General features: G+C 42.1%; 1 protein-coding gene across 1 annotated transcript in view; it reads left to right on the top strand.

Annotated features, from left to right (window-relative positions):
- LOC111270330 (netrin-1) overlaps positions 1-19,844 on the top strand; it is a 78,296-nt gene extending 58,452 nt beyond the window's left edge. Inside the window, exons 4-8 of the mRNA XM_022850492.2 lie at positions 2,466-2,615; positions 15,071-15,118; positions 15,681-15,812; positions 16,030-16,221; positions 16,510-19,844. Of these exons, the coding sequence (XP_022706227.1) occupies positions 2,466-2,615; positions 15,071-15,118; positions 15,681-15,812; positions 16,030-16,221; positions 16,510-16,640 (653 nt within the window). The 3' untranslated portion in view covers positions 16,641-19,844. The remainder of the gene's footprint in view (positions 1-2,465; positions 2,616-15,070; positions 15,119-15,680; positions 15,813-16,029; positions 16,222-16,509) is intronic.
- The last annotated feature ends 2,574 nt before the right edge of the window (positions 19,845-22,418 follow it).

The raw sequence follows: 22,418 nt of genomic DNA, 5'->3' as shown, positions 1-22,418 counted from the left end.
CTTTTATCTCTATCTGACTGGCATCCGTTTCTCCCGCTTCTCACTATTTGTCCTGTTATTTCTTTCTGTTCTGTACTCGTAGCCGTGTCCTTGCCCTTCGAAGTCTCGTCTCACTTTATCTTCTACTCACTTGCCCGACTGACGGGGCGCTAGTGGGCGTGCTGGCTGAAACTTCCGCTTCCGGGCGGCGGCGGAAGGCTCAAACCGGATCAGTACAGTAGCCGCTCCAACGACGCCGCAACCATGTCAACGTCACGACAAACGACGCGGTATGACAACCGGTTGTCCTTCTGTGACGATGATTCCTGCTGTCTGACTTCTAGAAGTACTGAGTAGTCTCTCCGATGGCGGCCTCCAACTATGTTAACGACTGTCTCCAGCCCTGCGACGGTACTTAGTGAATGTCGTTGGCACCCGCTTGTCGCTTGATGCTGCGCTTCAGATATGTGCATGAATGTGACCACATATGTTCGTGTACGTCCTACCGGCCAAGCCTAACCGGCAGGGGGTTAGCGTAATCGTACGGACGTAGCTATTGTAACCACGAGTTCTATCGTACCGAGCGGATGAGCTATATGTACGAGTTAATACGCGCTGAGTATATGGCAAGGTATTGCTAATGAGTGCCTCTGTAGGAGAACATTCTTGAGGCTTATACGTAGCAGTACTCTACATGGATAAAACGAGAGGGTGACACATAGTTAGTCCATCCACCGCATGCGTGGTTTTATTTTCGATTGCGTTCCGTACTACACTTATATTTAAGCGTCGCGTTGCTCAGTAAACGCACAATTTCTCAAGTCACTCGTACGGCATCACGATTTATCATATATATAATTTTTAAGTTATATTAAGACGAGCGGATAGTAGTGCCTATAAGGGGAGCGTTAAAGCGAGAGGGGTGATGGGGGAGAAAGGCTGGAAAAGGAGCCTCTAAGGTTTCTCTCTGCTTAAGATCCATATGTATCTCATAGACGTGAACGGTCGTAGTGACTAGCCCGTTACATTTTGCTAGGAAAAGACGGCCGCGGAGTCCGCATCGTTGGGCCGACCATCGGCCTAAATCTCGGCTCATTTGACGTGTCGTGGAGTTCAGGGCCTCACCACTAACAAGCTATCTAGCACAAAGTCATCGTAACTCGAGTCGCAGCTCTATATTACCTACCAGCAACATCGATCGACGAGGACGCATCATCTTTGTGTTCAAGCGAAATGTATGAAGCTCGCAACCCGACTTCCAGTCCAGTCATCATTTGTCAGGGACTGACCGACGAGGTCAATTGGTACGAATGCTCATGAGAGTGAGCGAGGACTAAATTACGCCTTCATTGGAGAGTCGCATAGTAAAAAGTGATAATGAATGTCTAAATTTGTATTAATTAGTCAAATCACTAATTTTTATTTGAGTGCAAGAACCGTAGAAAAAACGCGTGGACGCCAGAACACGACGCTGTACAATGTATACATTCACAGATGTTATTGTATAATAGATATCTGTTGTTTTTGTCCAATATCTTGGAATTACTTGTATGCTGTTTGCTTCAACGATAATTAAAAGCAATTTAAAGTGAGTTTTTAGGTAAAAGGTAACACGATTTTCAAGCATTATTTCTCTTATTCGAATAAATGTTCACCGTCAGGCCGGCTTTAGGGTCTATTTCTAACCTTGCATCTGTAAGAGGGTCGACTACTAAGAAGATCGTGCATATCAGGAAATAGTCGGCACTCAAGAAAGCAAATGTGAAAACACACTTTTCGTTCTAATGCAGTAAGGGCTACTAATTATTAAAAAAAAAAAAACACAAATCGGGTTAACTTGCCTGCCATCTTTTTCGCTATAAGGAGCTAACTTAACGAAGGCAACGCTGCTCTTCGAGAATTCTATTCATCTACGATGTCGAAAACTTTTGTAAGCTTGTTAGTATGACATAAAGCCGACTTAAAATCTGTTTTAGCGATAACTTTCGAGTAATATTTTGTAGAACAGGATCACGCAATCAGCTGTTCCAAAAGAGTTTATGGAGACTGATACGATTGCTCCTAGAAGGACAGTCCTTTAAGAATCACTGTACATTCTACAAAACATGTACATTCTATCTACATAGTAATATACCTTGTTTATTTGAAGTTAGACAGATGGCAGTAAAAAGATGACTTAATTCCCTTTTTGCTTTAGCAATGTTACAGTGCGCCATGATGTATGATCATTGAAGCTTTAACCTATTTCTTAACTTTTAACCTAACATGAGATAAAGACATGAAATCTTTACACAGACTTGTATACGTCTTGATGCTCAACTTCATTAGTCTATAGTTAATCGAAATACGGTCGTTAACACGCTTAAATATAACGAAATTTATGGGAACACCCTTCTTTAAACTTGACTTCTTCAATCTGATTTTAAAGAATCATCCAATGATGTGCAGTCATCCCTAACCAAAGTGTCGAATCTTTTTCATTTCAGCGTGCGATTGCCATCCAGTGGGGGCCTTAGGCCGGACGTGCAATATGACGACAGGTCAGTGTCCTTGTAAAGACGGCGTTACTGGGCTTACCTGCAATCGATGTGCCAAGGGTTATCAGCAAAGCCGCTCACCAATCGCTCCATGTGTCAGTGAGTACAAAACAATTCGTAAATACCACAAATGCTTACAGTAGACTAGATACAGTCGCCTGTTAAACAGAAGGAAAGCCTCCAGTTTATTTAATCAGGATCCTTAGGCTTACATGTTAATAACCAGTCTTTCGGTGGCAGTTTTGGTTAGTTAAAAGCTAGCATATCTGTGTTTTTACGACGATGTCTACAACCAATCTCGAGCTAATCTAAGATATCATTCTGCTTAGGCTCATTATTATGCCTCGTTCGTGTTCTGAATATATGAGTAGTTAAACGTACTATTAGTTTACTAGGTTCTCCTGTCAGTAACTGGGATGTGGCGAAACGAAAGAACGAGAAGCTCTCTACATTATTGAAAAAATAATTTTTTTGGTGGACCTACAGCTTAGTTTCTCAGTAGCATATAGCTAACTGAGTGAAATTCTACTGGCAAATACTATTTTATTATATATTGAAAAAATTGCGTGAAAAGCTTAGACAATTCGTAAAGCTTCTAATTGAGGTTATTGGTCTTGTATCATAATCTTCATAAACATAGGATAAGGCCATAGGATCACAAAACCTTCGAGTGTCTTTACCCAGCTTAGAATGAAAATATATTGATTGAACTCAAGCAAAGTTATAGCACCAATATACCGCATCATTTATCATAAACGGCTGTAACCTTAAGAAACGAAGAGAATGATTCGCTCATTCAAAGGTTTAGCTCTAATCGCTACCTCACAGTACTGCTTAACTGCGGTCTATCCGGGTCGGAATCGTCGGCAAGCTAAAATATTTCGAATTTTATGCGCGGCACCGATCAGGCACTCCATCGGACGGCTCACCTCCGGCACGAAACGAAGCGTCTCCACGGCCGGATTCGAACCCAAACCACTACATGTTTCTCATATTCATCAAGCAAACACGTTACCCATTGCGTCATCACCGGCATTTCGGCGACAAGCTTTTTCTACCGGAGCTCACTTGAATCTTTCGCTTCCCATGTGGAACTTTTTTTCGACAAGCGGCAACGTCTCAATGCAAATCTTTGAGTCGAAACTCGTCCCTATGAACTTCAGCTCTCTCAACGATGTGAGGCTGGGTTTAATTGGTGGGTCTACTGGGCTGCGAAGAAGGTCTTAGACGTGGGCACTTCCGGGTTATTCTCCTCCTCTATGCGTTTTAGCTCCGGTAAGTAAGACGCGCACGGGGCTATCAGCCAGTTGGTCGTCTCTGTCTCACTTTGTCTGACCGAAGCTACGGAGCATATATCAAGTCCTTGCTACATTTGTTTGCGCAGTTAATAACACTCGTTCGAGTCGATACTTAGTGACGGATAGCGATCCGTGGCAACTACCGCGAGGCAATGTTTTTATATTAGCTGACTCGAATACCCAACAGCGCCACTCTGCTCTATTGACAGGCGTAACACAGCTGCCAGACTTCGCCGCTCTATGCCTCAAGTACTTTACGTTTGCCAGTATTTTGTTACCTCTTGGGCACCATGGCATTAATTTAATATTACATGGGTTTACTGATTCTTGCGCATAGCAAACTCAAGCAAAATATACGAGGACAACGAAGTCTTTGTAATTTATTAGAAAAAAGGAGCACACAATTCATCTAGGTGTCCTAACAGCGGAGACAACGGGCCTCTGCAATTCGAAATGAACAGAGTTGTGTTGTATTACCTCTCCCGTATACAGTGACTGCGTTATCCGGTTCTATAACGAAAAATCAAGGTATACAACTTTAAAAACCTATATAGAAACAGAACTTGGTACCGGAGTCCAGCTTTTGGACTGACTTTTTCAAGGTGTACCGGAACAATTGGCGCTAATTCTCCGCTATACACCACAGCTATACTTTTTTATAGGTTCCACAACTATGTGTAAGTATTATGAATTTATCTAACCCTATAAACTAGGTAAATGCCATGCTTTAAACTGCTTGTGAAGTACAACTTCAATAGAGCAAACACGGACTCCCCCAAAAAATGAAAAGCAATACTTTTATTTTCCTTTTTTATTTGCCAATCTATCATTTGACGTGGGCCCATGTACATTTTACTCTCCAAGATGTACATGTATGTATTTAGAAATTTCCCACACCCACTCCTGCATAGAGCACACGTATTTTATGTCCCGTTCTAGTGCGCTATTTCCTAAAAACCATAAATCGCCCATCCACTTCGTCTCGATCGAGCGCTCTTACCCACGTCGACGGCCGGACAGACATTCAGCCACCGACCCGTACGGCCATGTTGTCCCTCAAGACCAGTGCTTTGCCGCCGACGCTGTCGTCGTTGTTCGGAGAATTCCTCGAAGAGATTTGTCAAATTCCGCACTACAAGCTTGACTTTGCGCGAAAAAGTTTTTTTGGGTTCACTTGCCAGTTTCCTGCCGCTGATACGAACCATAGACCGCGTAGCGGCGACAGTAGGAGACGCCGTATCTCTCGATTGATTCATCAAGCAGGGGCCGCTATGCAGGGGCTGGGGTAGACTTTCTAGTAGTAGTGATACTAAAGCTGTACTGCAGAACCGTTTCGTAGCATGGGTATTCCCTTTGTTGATGTCTTTAGCCTGTGAGCATGGTGTCTGACGAAATGTAGTGGAAATACATTTGCTTCTCATTATGACATCACGCCGGTGGTCTCTGCTGGCAACCTAGTTGAATCGAAGGGTTAGCCAGTTACCTCCGCGCAGAGGTAGAGGAACTAGCAAAAGTGAGCTGAAGTAAACTCACCGGAATCGGCACCCCCATCAATAAGACATGCGTAGCAGAGAAAGTAGGTAAGATGTGGGAGAACAGAGACTAAACAAATGTGGCGATCCTTGCCGCCGTAATATGTACCGTAGAAGAAGGTGCCTGGGAATCTTAGTTCAGGCATGTTACGGCGTTTGTAGGAGACTGGCTGTGTTGTGGCTGAGTGAACCACAGTTGCTCCACGCCGTTGAAACTTGCCGTCGTAGTATTTATGCTTCATTGCCACCCGTTTGGCTCTGTGTGTGCATTTTATCCGACCAACGCTACGTACTGGTGCTGTATTAGACTCGATGGGATAGTTAGAACAAATTTGCTTGGGAGTAATCCTCCCCGCCAAAAGCGTGCCCATGCCTCTTATCAACTGGAACTTCTAATCGATTATGCTTTAGGGAGCACACTGAAACGTGGAATTCCTGTTTGGGAGTGCGTGAGTGTTACGGCTGGGAACGAAACATGAAACAAGGTTAAGCAAAAACAGGTTGACGATTACTAACTAGTGGTATCTACGCAGGTATCTCACCCACAGTAAACTCCTGTGAACTAAAATAAACACATTCTATCTGTCTGGCGTATTTGCTACTGATAAGATTTCATGTTTGTTAGCGTAATCTTCACTGAGCACACGGATGATTTTTCTACAAATTATACTCAGCAAAATGACATCGAAGTAGAATTGAACGGAGAAAAACATCGTATAAGATAGGAGATGCAGGAACTTGTAATACCCTAATGCACACCTGGTCGAACGCTCCATACTTCTGGATATGACTGGCCGCATATTATATGAGGTGCGTATTTTTAGAGCCAGATGTACTTGGCTACCGATGGAAGCAGTGTACCGCTGTGCATTCAGCTTTGGCACGTGTAGCGGGCTCAGGAAAGAACAATTGCCGGCGCATTAAAATGTCCCTTTTAATCAGACCAATGCTTTGATCTTATTTTGAAAACCAACTAGTAAATGCTTTTAGAATAATAGCTAAAAACATTTTAGTACTTAAAAAAAACAAGTCTTTATTCGAAGGACCTCCCATCTCAATGGTCATAGACGTTAAAGCAAGCTGAGTTTGTCGGACGAACTTCAAGATGGCTTTCAGTCTGAAGTCGCGGAGTAAACAACAAACCAACGGCTCGAAAAGAAAAACAAATATAGTAGAAAATGGCGAAAAGCAGGACAAATTACTAATAAATTAAATATCTATATACATTAGGTACGAACAGTATCATATCCATTGCTACGAGCGCAGATTATATTGAAAATCTCTATAGATTATGAATTTGAACAAATTGCAAGTTCCTCGGCTTCTTGACTAATCGGCTGAGAATCGACAAGGCGCCGGTTTTCAACTAGAAAATCGCGTTTCAGATTTCTTTGCTTTCAATTTTGATGTTCGACCTGTCCATCAGATCACGGCAGTACAGTCTGAAGCCAGTAGCAGCCTAACAGTTTCGACCGAGATGTGAGCGTAAGGCTTGAGGGATTACAAGGTTGCCTTGCAGACGCCCATAGCCCACAGTTACGTTCGAACGTTGACGTTGCAAGCAAACGGAAGTTACCACAATGCAAATTCTAACTTGCGTAAGTGCCTATTATTCACGAAAGATGGACAGGTATCTACTCTTTCATAGCCGTAGTACAAACTTGCGAAGCTCGATAGTTCGCTTATTTTACTTTGCTAGGGAAACGTGTATAAAATTATTTTTCCACCCACGAAATAAATCAGTCTTTTTAGCACCATTAGAAATTGATAATTTATAACAAAAGCTAAGATTTTTTTCGAGAACGAGTTCAGCTTCATGTTCTGTGTATGGTGCATGCTCTAAGCCAAAACGCGAAATGCTTCCACGTGTACAACTTACCACTTATAAGCACAGTAATAAAGGACCATATACTTTATGGTCCTTTATTATTATGCTTATTACAACGATAATAGCGGTAACGGAAGTAAAAGATATGATAGTGCGGCAATCCAGTGTTCTCCTGAGCCTTCACAGCCAGATTGTGCAGTAGCACGAGCATGTGACGCAAGAGACTCAACCATAAGTGGTGCGCTTCTGCGGGTAAGAGTGAGCGATTTCTGCCACAAATCCGCAGTCATCTATCCTTAATAAAGTCATTTTTCACGGTAACGCCGACATGGCTCCATGGTTCCCCATCGACGTCCGACTCTGCCTCCTCTTGGTCATCGTTCGGGCTTTCTCATACACGAGGTAGAGGATGATTGGCAGCGATGCAAAGCGAAACATAGTACGCCGGGTCTGCGGTTTGTGGTCCTGATGTCGGTCAATTCGAGGACCATCCCACTAAAAACCACAACGAAAGCGAGTCGACAAGACGATGGCCGATACTTGCCTCTGACTACCACTATTACACAGCGACGAAGATCATTTCCCCTCCTTTAAATTTACTGTTCGTCGTGCGAGACGGAAGCTCGCCTTGATTAATCTGCCTTGATTCACTGTATTCGCTTGCACGGAAGTCACATAACCACACCCGCTACACGGCAGAAGCGTAAAGACATGGTGAGCACTGGAAACTTAAGCTTGGTAGAGGGAATATTCGATTATTATCACCCCAAGCAAGTACCTCTGGGCCTGAGCTGGCCCCTCTATCATTCATACACCACGGCCGCCACCGTCACTAGCGCCATCTTTAACGTATCATATCTAGGTGAGCCGTCATTGGATCGGCGAAGCCAAAGTATATGCTTATTCCTCCATTGTGTAGGGGTCAGTGTGATCGTGCTGCAAGCGGTTATTGACGATATTCTGGTAAGCGAGATCGATTGAGGCGGCAGAAAGACGAATGGCGGCGGCCTGTGGTCGGGTGGATTCACTTATGTACATAGGCTCTACTTGCATCCATATATATCTATACAGAGTAGACATTCGGACCGTTAAGGGCGAGAATGCTAGAAGTGATAGCAACGCTTGCAGCTGCTTGAGAAGTAAGCACTAAGAAATAAGGAGAGATGCAATATAAAATATTATATGAGTGACAAATCCTATCAGCTGACCCTTGACAGTATGTATTTTTATATGAATGTATGTTACAGCACGTACCGTGCTTGAGAATACGCTTGTTGTCGAGAGCCTCATCCATCCAATGGTGGTAGGTAAAAATAAGCCGGTGAACATTTTTGCACTAGCGAACCCCGTATCAGATATCTTGTCCGGGCCCGCAATTAGGTCCACATTTTTCCGAAGTAGGCGAATATACAAGCAGGATCTACCGAATTATTGGATGGCGATGCCCGAAGCACCAATTAACCTAAGATACAAACGTCGAATGAAATATATCTACTACTATGCGACGCTATCGTGATGGTATCTATCGATAACGACGCTATGACAATTGCATTAACCGTCTTCGAACACGGGAAAAAGCTGACCGAAATGGTAGCATCAAGGGACCAAATATAAGTAACGATTACGTTTCTAATGCTCGCGGTATCATATTCTGGTACTATAGTATCAAATAAAATAAGGAATTAAAGAGAAAATAGCCAATACAAGGATGATACAGCCAGGAACTAATCACCAATCGAAAGACAGTATGCATGGCGTGGGACGGCACGGATCGAGTATGGGGAATTAATACTGTTGCTGAGAGACGAGCTAATAGAGAAAGCGAAATGATAGTTGAGAAAAGAAATCCTTACTAATAAGTATGAACTTTCACAAAGGCAGGAAATGAGCCTTTAAGCAACATAACGAAAAAACAAAAAACGAATCTATAGAAACACAGTAAACGAACTAAACTATAATAATAGATAATAGAACGGGGCTTATCAGTATAATAAGGAGCCTACGCTGTTCTGAAGACAGTCATGATCCAATCCGTCCCGCCGACGTTTTCTTCAATTTAAATCTCGATCTCCTTCTATTCATGTTTCTTGGAAATGTAGCCTCGACGAAATTTGGTCTAACTGAGTGTGCCGGAACCTCCGCGCTGAGCAAGTTCTTGATCTCCCTTTTTTTCGCGCCCCCTGGCTCGCGCTCTTCAAGAGGCGTGCTCATATTGCCTGTCCTTTCTGTCTTTTTCTATAGAAATAGTGTTCCTTTTGAAAAGTGCTGAACGCGCTGGCGACGATGCCGGCCCGATGTGCTGCGACTGACTGCAGCCGTCGAATGTGGTGGGCGCTATGCGACCATTCGACACGAGAGTATAACGTAGAAGAGGACGAAGGCAGGCAGTTGAGGAAGGCTAGCTAGTCGATAGCGTTCGGTGGGTACTGGCCAAACCAATGGGGGCGCGTCGACTGGGCGGCTCGTGAGGATAATAGTTGCAGGAAAGAGTCGGGCCGTAAACGAAACGAACCGACAGACGACGGTACGACGCCCAGAGCACTGGAGCTGCTTATCCCATCTTGGTCCATCCACCAAACGAGCGGAAAGAGAGAACGAGATAGAGCAAGCGGACGAAGAGATCGCAACAATGGCTGAACATCATGGGACGAAGGGGGTTTTGGGGGGGGGGGGGTGTAGGCGGTCTAGGGCCGAGATGTCGGAGAGAGTTATCTAGTGTCGAATCCATTGCAGAACTATCAGCGGAAGTGATTCTTGCCTGCGGAAGGCTCTAAGGGCTGCGGAGCTGCTGCTGCGGTGGATACCAGTACTGCTACCCATCTGCTGCAGGCCGCGCTGCTAACAACCTCCGGAGACCTTAAAAAGTCGACTAGATGAGACCGCCGACGGGCAAACTAGCAGCGCCCCTTCTCAATATGGCAGAGACCCCCTTTCTTACAGTTTATCAGATACTTTATGAAGGGTTGGTGAAAATGGTGATAATGGCAGTTTTGGTGGACCGAAAAGTATATACTAGTCAAATGTAGCCTGCTGGTGATTTGATTAATTTATAAATAAAGCTGTAAGCTAATCTAAATATTATATATACCGTACACATTAGCTTAATTTATAACGCGACTTTGTTTCGCATTCTGTTTCTCAGATAGCAAAATTTGCGTGTCTTATTTAATTTGACCCAATAAACAACAACGTTAATTAAACACGCCTGAAGAATTACAATCCACTACGAGCAGTTAGAAATGTACGAATAAAAACACTACTTCTTTGCATTTTGTGGTATTTAAGCTTAAACTTACGTAGGACAGCTCATTTAAAATTTTGGATATATAATAGTAATCCAGACTCGTAATCGTAGTGGCTGACAGAAGCTAAATGAATGAACTCGCTTCTAAGTCATTGCGTCTGGATTATCTGTAGGTTCTGTTTAACCCGACCTTTAGTTACTTTTGCAATAAAGTTACTTTTGCAAAGTTGGACCATTTAACTTTCACCTTGAATTTGATTACCTAAATAGAAAAAAAAGCAATAATTTTATTACAAAGGAATTAGTCGCCTTCTATTTTCGAGCGTATATTGCTTTGGCTACGTTCTTACACAGCGTAGCCATTGTGTGTAGAGATTGTTTGTGTACATCGTTGCACGGGAAGCCCACCGAAACCAGTCTCGGAAAGTCGACTAACAGGACAAGATGAGGCCAACGAGGAAAAACCGACGCTAGCTTCTACTGCGAGAAGCTTGTGCCAGCTCCTTTACGCGTTGGATCCTGCTATTTCTCCTGCGTCTGTGTGAGGACGACTGCTCATGTCGAAGAAGCACTGCCTTCTTCGATGTAGTTGAGTAGACCCAAGACAGAGCTAGGAAGAGCAGCGGTTTGACGCGCAGTATGTTGCAATGCATATAGCGATGATCTATGCATTCGAATTGGATAGGGAGGTGGTAGACTGCTCGGCCCTCCTCTAAAGGCCTTCAGACTACACGTCCCTGGACTCTGCATGTTAGCTGTGCGTTTTCCCCAACATACGACCCACTCTCTGTACTCTGTCTGTGTGCTGCTTGCTCGGCTGTTGCTATCTATCCACTGATAATCGTGTTAGGGCAAAGAGGAAAAAGAGAACATACGAGCGTCACAGAAAGACGCACACCGCACTAGACCCTACCTCAGCGCGTTCCTCGGCAACCCTAACACCGGGCTGGCGGCATCAACTGACTGTCCCGCAAAGGCACATTGCTGTTAGTTCTAATAGCGCCGGGGTCTTCGGAGCGGGTGAGGAGATGCCTGGGGGGCTAAAGCACTGAGAAGGGGAGCCGAGTATGGCCAATTTGGAAGAGGATTTAAGGGAAATGTGAGAGGAACAGGGAGAGAAAAACAGACACTGAGACAAAATGATGGTGAAAAAGACGAGAAACTCTCGGATTGCTGCGGGCAATAACGTCTGAACAGTGAACCAGCAGCAGCAACAGTAGCGGCAGAGCTAGAAGCGGTGCTGGAATAAACGATTTGCGAGCAAACCCGACGGGCACTGCGATGCACGGAACGGGCCGGACTGCTTTCCGAAGCGTCATGCGATGCGACGCATCAGTAAGATGAGACAGGTGTGAGAAAAAAGACAACGAGCGTAGAGGAGTGGCTAAGTGGAAAGGAAAAGGAAAGAGGACCAAACTGGAAGGCGTAACGGGAACGATAGCAAGCAAAAGAAGAGGATTATTCCTGTGAACTGAGTTGCTGTTTCTGCATGGAGCAGTATGGTGATTATTACTATTATTCGCATTGCTGTTGCCACCATCGACGAGAATTATATTTCTATGGCGCATACTAATATATATATTACGAACCATGTGTACATCTTCATGCCTAGGGCATTTGCCAATGCACTTCTCACAGATTACTGATATATTTGATGAAAAATTAATGTGAAAGAAAAACCACTCGGTCGTTATAAATTGGATTCTGATATTTTGCGAGAAACATGAACTCGAACCCTGTGTCTAACACGCCTTCTTCTGCAGCAGTAGACTGCTTATACATATTAGACTGCTTAAACATATTCAAAAGGGATTAGATATTAGAGCGTTTAGAAAAATGGAAAGTATATATTTCAACAATATGCAGAAAATTGTCACCCGCTTTGACAATCGTCAGTGGCAAAGCTGGGTTCATATGCAATGTGAATTTAATGCAAACGAGAAAATATACTTTTTCCCTATACGCTTTCTTTGTTCGCATATCAACTGCTGGCTTAACGACGCACAAGCTTGCTGGCGTTATAGACTTGTCATGAGCAACAACAGAAGTAGTAAGGGCGTGGCGATTTTCAAAACGCCTGGCAAGGTTTCATGTATGAGAGTTTTATGTTGCTATAAGGTAAAATACGTCAAGCGTCACTTGTCTGTTTTGAATGGATAGCCGACGGCGGCTACGAGGCGACTAACTTGTCTAGATGCATGAGGTTTATGGTGAGCTCTCAATTTGACTCGGTACGGGTGGCTTTTCCGCCTGCAAGTTCCTTTAAAAGTCACAGCAACAGCACCGCTAATAGCAACAGGGCTCATTATACCTCTGCCGCGGCGTCGTTGCACTGCTTTCGTCATCTTTTCAGAACTCCTCGTAACTGCACGAGCCAAATTAGAAGATAGAACGGCAAACCAGGAAAGGAAATTGAAAGTGAAGCAGTGCCAGTGAGATGCCCCCCAAAAGTGAGAACAATACGATCCAAATGCGCATTGCAGCACAGGCAGGCGAAGCCCTACCGCCAAATCGTCCCCCGTCCGACCCCGAGCCCGAATTTAGCGGAACTCCGCAGTCGTTTGTACGACGCGTGCCGTCAAATAAAAGTGCAAGCCGCCATGAATGTGTTTCAAAGTACGAGAATCGCTAAGAGGCGAGTGTGACGCAATGAGGAGAACACGAGCGACCGAGTATGGGGAAATGTGGCGCTATGTAGAAGCAAGGGTCCAGGAGGAAAAGCCACAGTTCCAGCAAAGTTGTTCCTGCGATGTACCTACCACCACTGCTGCCATTGCCGCTATTCTAACAGTTAGGAAAAGTGCGAATGGGATTTCCAGAAACGGCAGCGGGTGACCGACAGATGGGGGCGCGGAGGGCAAATCAGGAAAAATAATAGGAACGGTTTACCCGGGCTCTCCGCCATCGTGACAAGGAGCCGGGTCACAGCTTGCGGTGGCAGAAGTAGCATGAGAGACCGAAACGAATTTAGGGGCTGGAGGAGAGATTTCTACGACGGCGCAACTAGGGTTCTCATCGGACGCAACGGCTGTCATAACGGACAACGGCGTATAGTGTGCTAACTTTCAATGTGATCCAATCGTGTACGTGTACTAGTGTACTATAGTTGAATAATTATGTCTACAAATGAAAGCTAGAACGAGCGAAGTACGTTTCCATTATCGTAGAAGATGTGTACATACGTAAAGGAAAATTGCGGCAGAAATAGAAACTAAATCCTGGTTACATTACAACAAAATGTAGAGAAATAAACCTTTTTTCCGATGGAAACCAACGACAATGCGGGCCTTGAAACTAGCTGGTAAAAGTTTCTGCGTAAAATAGATAAACATCATAATGGCAGAGCTACTCTTTGCACTGTCACGTAATTGCTAAAAATAAATGAAACAAAGGTGTATGTATCGGGAAGATGCGAATGTTAGAGAACAGTAACCAATTTTGCCTAAGGACACCAAGTCGTGACTCTGCGAATTTAATAGATCTTTGATAAACTTTTCGCTTGAGTACCATATAGAATTGCCCAAAAGCCTGCATCGGTTCCGCTTGGTGGCTATTAACACAGCTTGAAAGTTTATGTAAGGCAAGCTTATTTATTCATAAATATTAATATCATATAATTTTCTATTATAAATATCATAAATGTTTGCGATTGCTGAATGCGTTCACAGATATCTAGTATATCGCTGCTTATCTACAGAAAATATGAGCTTTTCAATGGATGTTTAAGAATTAATAATCTTCAAGATCTTTTGTGAAGAATAAAATTGGTGTTGAACAATGTTTCGTTAGCGAACCTCATTTTGTGCGGTATGAAAAAATCTATTTTGGTGGACCTACAGGATAGTGCCGACAATCCAGCTCGACTTACAAATGCCGCCTTTTTACAGACCGTTATTTGGCCATTTGGTCTATAACAATCAGCTTTACGAAAGCCAAAGCGCCACGTAACCATACATATAATAGTTATGTAGTAATATCTGCCATAGTTTGAAATTGTGAGCGATCCGGCTTTTTCTTTTATTAGAAGCTATAACCGCGGGAGAAAAGAGTGGATTTGGGTCGTTTACTCCTATCTCGAGCAAGAAATCGATGAAAATCTCAAAATGTGGCTAGTGTACGCTAGTACAACGCAAGGCTGAATGACAGGCAGCGTTCTACTGTTTAATATAATGTGACTGCGGCGTCATTGTTTACCTCGTAATAGAGCAGAACGCTGAAAGAAGCATTGTGGAGACGCTTTCTGTGGGGAAAAGACCTTGCTTTTAAACAGCACGATTACGTATGGACACTACCTGTACACGGTCGGATGGCTGTTAAATTTTGCGAATTGATGGCCCTTATATTGGTCGAATGATTACGAGCTACCCAGGACAAAAAAATTGAGAAAATTAATGGCTCGTGGTCACAAGGCGCAAAGTATGGACATTAGTCAACTGGGAAATTCAACAGGATCAAAATGAAATTTCAGGTATCCCAGATCACTGCATTAGCAAAATTGGAGTATTTGGTAATTATTTTCTACCATTCGAAAATAATGTATGTTTATGTACTTCATCCCTATGCTTATGTAAAGTATTTATAATATTACTCTAAAAGGCTTTATTTTACCCAGAAATGATATTATAATAAGCTACGCTTTTTGTCTTTTGCAGAGATTCCACAGCTGATCGAGGCACCCCTGATGACCGCAGACAGTCCAGGTAAACAATATAAAAGAATAGAGAATATTTTATCAGTTTGGTTATAATCTTTTAAAAAGCTAGTCACTGCGTAAAGCGAAAAATGTACACAAATGTAAAAACGAAAAAGTATTTACTTTTTCTTTTTTTTAATTTTTTTTTCTTATTTTGTTTGTTTGATACCACGTTTTTAATATCTGTGGTATAGAACGGTATATAATGATTGTTACTTAGCCAAAAAGCGCTGCGTTTATGGCAGTAGTTACGTATCCATGAGACGTTCATAGGGGTTGTACGAAACGTATGATTTTAGTAAAAAGAGTGGTAAAAAGAATCGCAGTGCTTCAATATGCTAATGTAAATTATAGAATAAGACCGTATTATCGTCAGTTCCTATAAAATCACCCAGATAAAATTGCCCTGGGCCATAGCTGTCTTTCGTTATAAAAAAGGATCTCACGTACTCTAACGTGTAGCCACAAAGATACGCTTTCAATCGTATATTATTCGGGCATTAAACAATAGACTATTCTAGCCACAATGTATAGCACAAAGAGTTACATGGTTCTGCGTGTACACGCAGCGAACTCTGGCGGTGATAACGACTATGAAGACGATGAGGATGTCGGCAGCGAGGAAGATGGTGATGACTGTTTAGATTGTCAACAGGAGAGCGCGCATTTGACTTTTCGCAAATTTTGCAAACGGGACTATGGTAAATACGCATTCATTACTATTCCTGAAAACGATAAGCAAACAGTCGCTAACAACAAATGTCGAATAAATCTAACCGCTGGAACGGTCCCATGGCAAACTATGCTAGTTTACTTGGAAGAAGGAAACATTTCAAAAGGACCTCTTAGAGATTCTTATTATTAGAAATTATTCGTATGCAAAAACTGAAGTTCATCTTTTTGCACGTACATTCGTAGCTGCACATGTCGTGGTGCAATCGAAAGAAGCATTTGGAGATTGGATCCGTTTCTCCGTGCAGGTGCATGACGTGTTCAAGTGGGGCGCGTCCAAGGTACGCAAAGGCGGCCAGGATTATGTCTGGGTTCCGCAGGCGGACCTTAGATGCAAATGCCCTCAGATACGCATCAAGGGATCATACATCGTTCTCGGTAAGCAAACATTTTTAATAGTAAGGTCAAATTAACATTAGACAATGCCTAGAATGGCGCAGTGCGGAACAATATACTTCGCAATCATTGATTACCTGCTCATCGAATTTTCCAAATCGTAGCTCTGTACTACACTGTACTTCACTAAAAAAAACCTTCGAAGGCCTTCAATCAATTTCTTTAGTATTTCCGATCTGAGAAGTTCTGAAAGCCTCAGCTACAATTTATAGCCCCTTCATCGCAAGGTCAAGTTACCCAAAACGACTACTTTTTGTTCTCTCCGTACAGGTTCAAATCAGATGCACGGTGGTTTAATGAGTATGACGGCCGATCGTAACAGCGTCGTAGTTGACCACAAGGAAAGCATCGGAAGACGTCTCAGGAAGTTCTCTTCCCGTCAAAGGCGGTGCAAGAACTGAAGAAGGACAAAAAGAAAGAGTCGTTGCCATTTTATGATGAAACCATTGAACGATCAGTGCTGCTGTACTTCAGCAAAATAAAGCTCTATCTAAATATCATCACATTTATTTGTACGTATGCTGCGCGAAATAAGAGCATCTTCACGGCTGCTTATAATAGAATATTATGTCATCGTCTGGTTTTTTCTGTGTCACTGCGCGAACCGCCTTATGGAAAGCAACTGAGACGCGCATCCGACAGGCAATTAACGCCAACCCAGGATATCAGGAAAGCGCAGCGATTTCCTTTGCACACTACCTCTAATAGAAAAAGCTCCCTGAGTGAGCTAAGAACAATTAACAGTTCGAGTTTTTCGAAGGGGGATCCATCCAAGCAACCAGATATGATCAACATGGCTTCATAGTGGTAGCTAGACGAAAATGTTCTAACACGGTTTCATTTCCAACTTAATCCAGCATAGATGAAAAGACCTCGCAGTGTTACATAAATACATATGGAATAACCAGCACTCGCGCTTGTGTGTTACATATAATATAGTATCCAATTATCAGGTATACAATTAATTGATTGCAGCTTGGGTTCACCCAGGCACAAGCTGCAAAGTATCATTTAAAGCCTAGAGCCATTTGTGTAAACGGTAGTTTTGGTTACGAATGGCTTCATTGAAACGTTGTGCGCACATAAAGAGAACGTGGTCGGTGAAATCGATTTATTGTTGTGAAGGATTCATACCAAAAGAGTATGGTATCACAGGAATGGCTGCATATATATTTAAGTTCAGCGTCGACAGATAGTATTCATGTTATAACTAGTTATTCGAATCTCGAACGAGCAAGGGTCACAGCGGCAGGCCCTTCTCTGCCGTCTGGATAAGGCATTCGTGTCGGTCATCGCCATTAACACATGACCGGGGTAAGACCACGACAAGGAAAATTACGGATTCTGAAAGTACAGATGCGACTACAAATTAGAGAACAAATACGTACGGCATGAAAAAGCGTCATCTCGAGTTCTTATATGCTTTGATCTTTTCAACGTTTGTAGCCAATACAATCATTTGCAATTACACTCCTTGCATTCATGTAACTACATGTTCTGCCATCAACGGAAAGCAGGCAGACAGGGAATTCTTGCCACATGTCCTGTAGTGGCCATCGTTAATTCTGAAACGAGATGTTCAATACCTAATTCAACTTATGGATCAGTATTGAAACAGTGACAGTCTATTGTGTGCTGATGATTTTCCAAACCTGCAAGCACCAACACGGATACGAGCCAATTACCGGAATAACAATCTAACTGCTTTTCTAACATGGATCAAAGCGGTCGGTGCATCTCCGCACTTGATAGGATCCAAGCTTTACGTGTCTCTCCGTGTGCAATATATACATAGAGACACACACAGCTCAGTCAGCGGTACGACAAGAACGCTCCATTCCAATGGCCGTCACCGCTGTCCGTATCTACCCATGTTGACATTATGTTTGCTGAGACCTTCACGATACAATAGAAACTCAATATTAAAGTTTCTTTTGTCTACTCAATGATCAGTAACCTGCAAGTTCCTGCCACTATGAAGCGAATCATATGTTCGGAGTCCACCTAACAAAATAACTAACGAGGACGCAACTTCGCAGTGAAGGAAATTTTCCGAATAACACATCTTCGACCTGACGCAATGGCATACGTCCTTGGTTGATGCTTCTGCATCTATTATTATTATTACAGAATATAACGCAAGAACAACATGAGGAACACAATAGTGTATGTTATGTCGACACTTTGTGATTTGTTATTAGTATTTCGGTGGAGTGGCAGAAAACCTATCCTAAGATTCGGTCAGCAACATCTTTTTTTTTAGCAATTTTTTGTCTAGAAGACACCACAACCGATCTGCCTATGGGGAGTAAAGATTAACAGTACCGCTAAAGTAAAGGGCAGACGTATAAACACTTCCTGAGCCGTGTTTTAGTTACGCCCTGTACGAGTACGATTATCAAATATTACACAGGCAAACAGATTAATGTCGGATTGCATATAATTATAAGCACACATTCAATAAAAATAATAACTATGATTATGCCGAGACTAATAGCAAGTCTGAGTGCATCCCAACGTTTCCTGTACATAATGTAAATATGTTCGCTATTGAGATCAACACATATATGTGCATGTCTTGAGTGTGTCTGAGGAGGTAATCGAAAGCGAGCGAAAGAAAGCGTTAATTTTATGGGGGAATTAAATGGCGAATCGCTATATGGTCCACATCACATGTATCGAAGTTGAACTTAGATAAGACACAGCCTTAAGAGCACCCCCGTAAGGGGCGATTTACGAGAAATAATTTCAACATTCAAGCAAACAAGCGTCTGGTGTAATACAAGTAACAGCGGTTCAAGTTACGCAGCAATAGAAGGACACTGACAGATGCTCTGAGTGCCAACTAAAGCTCGGTCATAATTATAATAATTAACATTATTACTAATAATCATAATACGTATAATAATAATATATTCATCGTCACCCTTCCTAGATAGGCTGAAGCATCAGAAGTCCAAGCACCATCAGCAATATATTATATATATATAATAAGTTCGGAGATTCATTAGATGTATTACTCGACAAGTAATAGGGATGAGACTAATAATAATCATAATAACAGTAATAATACGATTAATGACAAAAGCGACCGCGATGACGGACAGCCATCTTAATTATACTATACTGAAGATAATAACCATAATTAAACTAATATGAGATAATATAATAACTGAGAAGTGTAAGGTCAATAAGAGGCAGAGCTTAAAAAACAACAAGCATTTGCACGTTACAGTAGTAATACTATTATTCGTAGTGTGATAGAATGACGATTACTCATGAAGGTCAGAACGGCGTGTGTTAGGTTAACAATAGCCTCATAAATAACAAAGAGTAATTAAAGTTAATATTGCATAAGTTGACTCGTCACAGATTTGTCCGAATTTCGTATACGACTGTTATGGTATATGAACTGAATTTCATCAAGTTCGATTGATTTGACCACTTGATAATTATTAAGATTGAAAAAAAAAAACTGAACGAATGGGAAGGCTGCGTAAAGCAATATCAGGAGATCAGACAGCGGCATTATTGGTAACAACAATGTGATTATGAAATAATAAAGCAAACAGATACGTTTTTAATTCTATCCTGACAAAAAATAACCGTGTGTTTATTCTAAGCAGTACTAGTACAATTCACCATTTTAACATAAATATTATTCTAATTATTAGTGTAAATAAAAATTATTGATTTTCCTTAGTTATCTATGACGGAGTTATCTCGTTTGTTATTGCAAGAAATGTTTCTTTACATCACCGCAGGGGTTCTCTATCTACGGGCCCGAAGATAAATATAGATATTTGAGTAAAACAATAGCAAATGCTTCTCTTAGACTACTTTAAGAACGACATAAATTAAGGCGCGACGTAGATAGAGCGATTGGTCTGTTTCCAAGATCTCGATCCGTTGTTTTAAACCTTTTCACTGCATACGCAGCGTAAAAAAGAAAGCTCGTTACTGGGGGTCCAAATGTAAGCGATTTGTACGTAATACCCCGCTAGCTTTCAAGTAGCTAAGAACGAGTTAGTGAACTAAAATTAAGTTCAAATAATAATAATAATCTAAAAGCTATGCAAACATTTCCAGTATTTCAAGCACTGTCATTCTCTAAAAGATAAGCCTGCAATTCTAAAAAACTATATATATATGCGTATGTGTGCAAAATAGCAATATGGCTCTTAAGTTGTTCCATAAAGTATTTGGCTTGAACATAAATGAACGTAGGTCTTTCAAAGACGTAAGAAATCATAGCAATTTCCCGACACTACCAATCTTTTCGACCAAGCTCGCTTTAACTCTTAGGTGCTCTCACAGGCAAAATAATGGTTTTGATGGCGCACTGTAGACGTGGTATGTTTGTAGCAGCGCTCTAATTTACAGCACATTTACGAAGGAAGGCAATACGGTAACATTTTTGGCAAAATTTCCATTCCTTGGTTTGTTAGAGTATCGAAAAAATCTCCACAACCACCGGATTTGACCATAGAAAGTATAACTTCTCTGCGCAGTGACCGCCAAACATTTCACACTTTTCCCCGGTAAGCATCTACAGGAAAACACAAAGTTTCTCGATTTATTAAAGTTTACGGCTAGGCTGCCCAAACTCAATTACGATATATCTAAGCGATCGGTACTAAAAGACCCGTTAGGTCCTTCCAGCCCTAGGGACACGTTGTGGTCTAGGTCCGAAGCCGGACATAAACAGACTTCGTTTCGTGCCGAAAGCCAGCTGTCTGACTTAACTATGCCATGGTAATACTGGACATAAAACTTAAAACATAGAGGTCGTTTTAGTATGTATTATGTATAATAGTGATTTGTTAAAAGTCTAACCAAAAAGCTGCCGAAGATTAGGTGGCTCTGCGGTATAAACATATTAAATGATTTTGCTGCAACATGATGTTCACTCTCTTACTTAACGAATAAATTATATGTATATAGAAAATGTGGTACATTTCCTAAACGTTCTTCAGTTACGTGCTAATAAGACGTATATTATATCTGAGATTTTCAGGAAGCGATGCTATTGAGGGAGAGTACTTGGCTGTCTTAAACATTGGCTTCATCGGTGATTTGCGTTTCCTATCGTTGCAAGACGGGCAAATGGTTGTTGACACGACGGAGTGAAAAATGTTAGAAATTGGCTACAATTATTAGAACGATATAAAGGTGATTATCATTGGAATAATCTGTAATATTAAACAGTGTGGTTCAGCTATCTCTTAGGGGTTTCCACGCCCCCACTAAAGCACTGCTCGTTATTACTAAAAAATAGACACATATTACTTGGATTGTGTATGGTGTCTGGTACTTCAACATTTTATAGCCGCGTCATCAATAGCCGCGACGCCGTCCAGGGTAGGCCTTCTATTTAGTTGTCGCTTTGGTGCCTGAACCTCGCTGAGCACGTGTTACTGAAGATTTAACAGTTCAGTGACATAGGCTGCTTATATCCAAGTAATGAATTTACTTCAAAATTGCTTGCTAGGTGCAGAGAGATTCTCCTCTTATACAAGCTAACTCGATAACGTTACAACGAACAAGTGTGACGTCCTTCAAAATCTTTATTATGCCTTCGAGAATAGAGGCTGCATGTTTAACGCTATACGCCGAAGTAACGCCTTGGAGAATGCTCTTACGACACTCGTACATTGCGTTGTAACAATTACTTGTTTGACGACGTATAAAACTGAAAATATGGTCAGCCGCTACACTCACCTGGCTCGCTGTTAGACTTGAAGACACTTTGTCAGAACACCGACAAAGTGTTAACTATTTTGAAGCCGGGGTTTTTTAAATAATATAATTAAACTAAATAGGCACCATTTTGATCAACTACCTTCTGCCATTGTTTTGATAACACCATAATTCCATCACCGTATGACCGTTGTTGTTGTCTCTGGCCGAAGAACTGTGAGCTGATTTTCCACCCCTTATTGAGGCTAAATTAACAGTATTAAGGCAGTTTTGCAGGGTCCGAAACAGACAGTAGAACATAGTCGGATGGTGGAAGTCTCCCGCTTAACGACAGATGTATCAAAACATTTCATATAAATTCTGTCAATTTTTGCTGGGTAGCTAAAGACACATAGGGTCTGGCATTATCATGACGGAAGACAATGCCCCTTCCGTTCCGGTCGATATTTTCAATGACTTACTGCTAACCTTGTTTGTTT

The sequence above is a fragment of the Varroa jacobsoni genome, unplaced genomic scaffold, assembly GCF_002532875.2.
Source record: "Varroa jacobsoni isolate VJ856 unplaced genomic scaffold, vjacob_1.0 scaffold_1463, whole genome shotgun sequence".
In the NCBI taxonomy this organism is placed as follows: domain Eukaryota; kingdom Metazoa; phylum Arthropoda; class Arachnida; order Mesostigmata; family Varroidae; genus Varroa; species Varroa jacobsoni.
The sequence above is the reverse complement of the archived record's forward strand: the minus strand, read 5'-3'. Positions and strand labels throughout refer to the sequence as shown.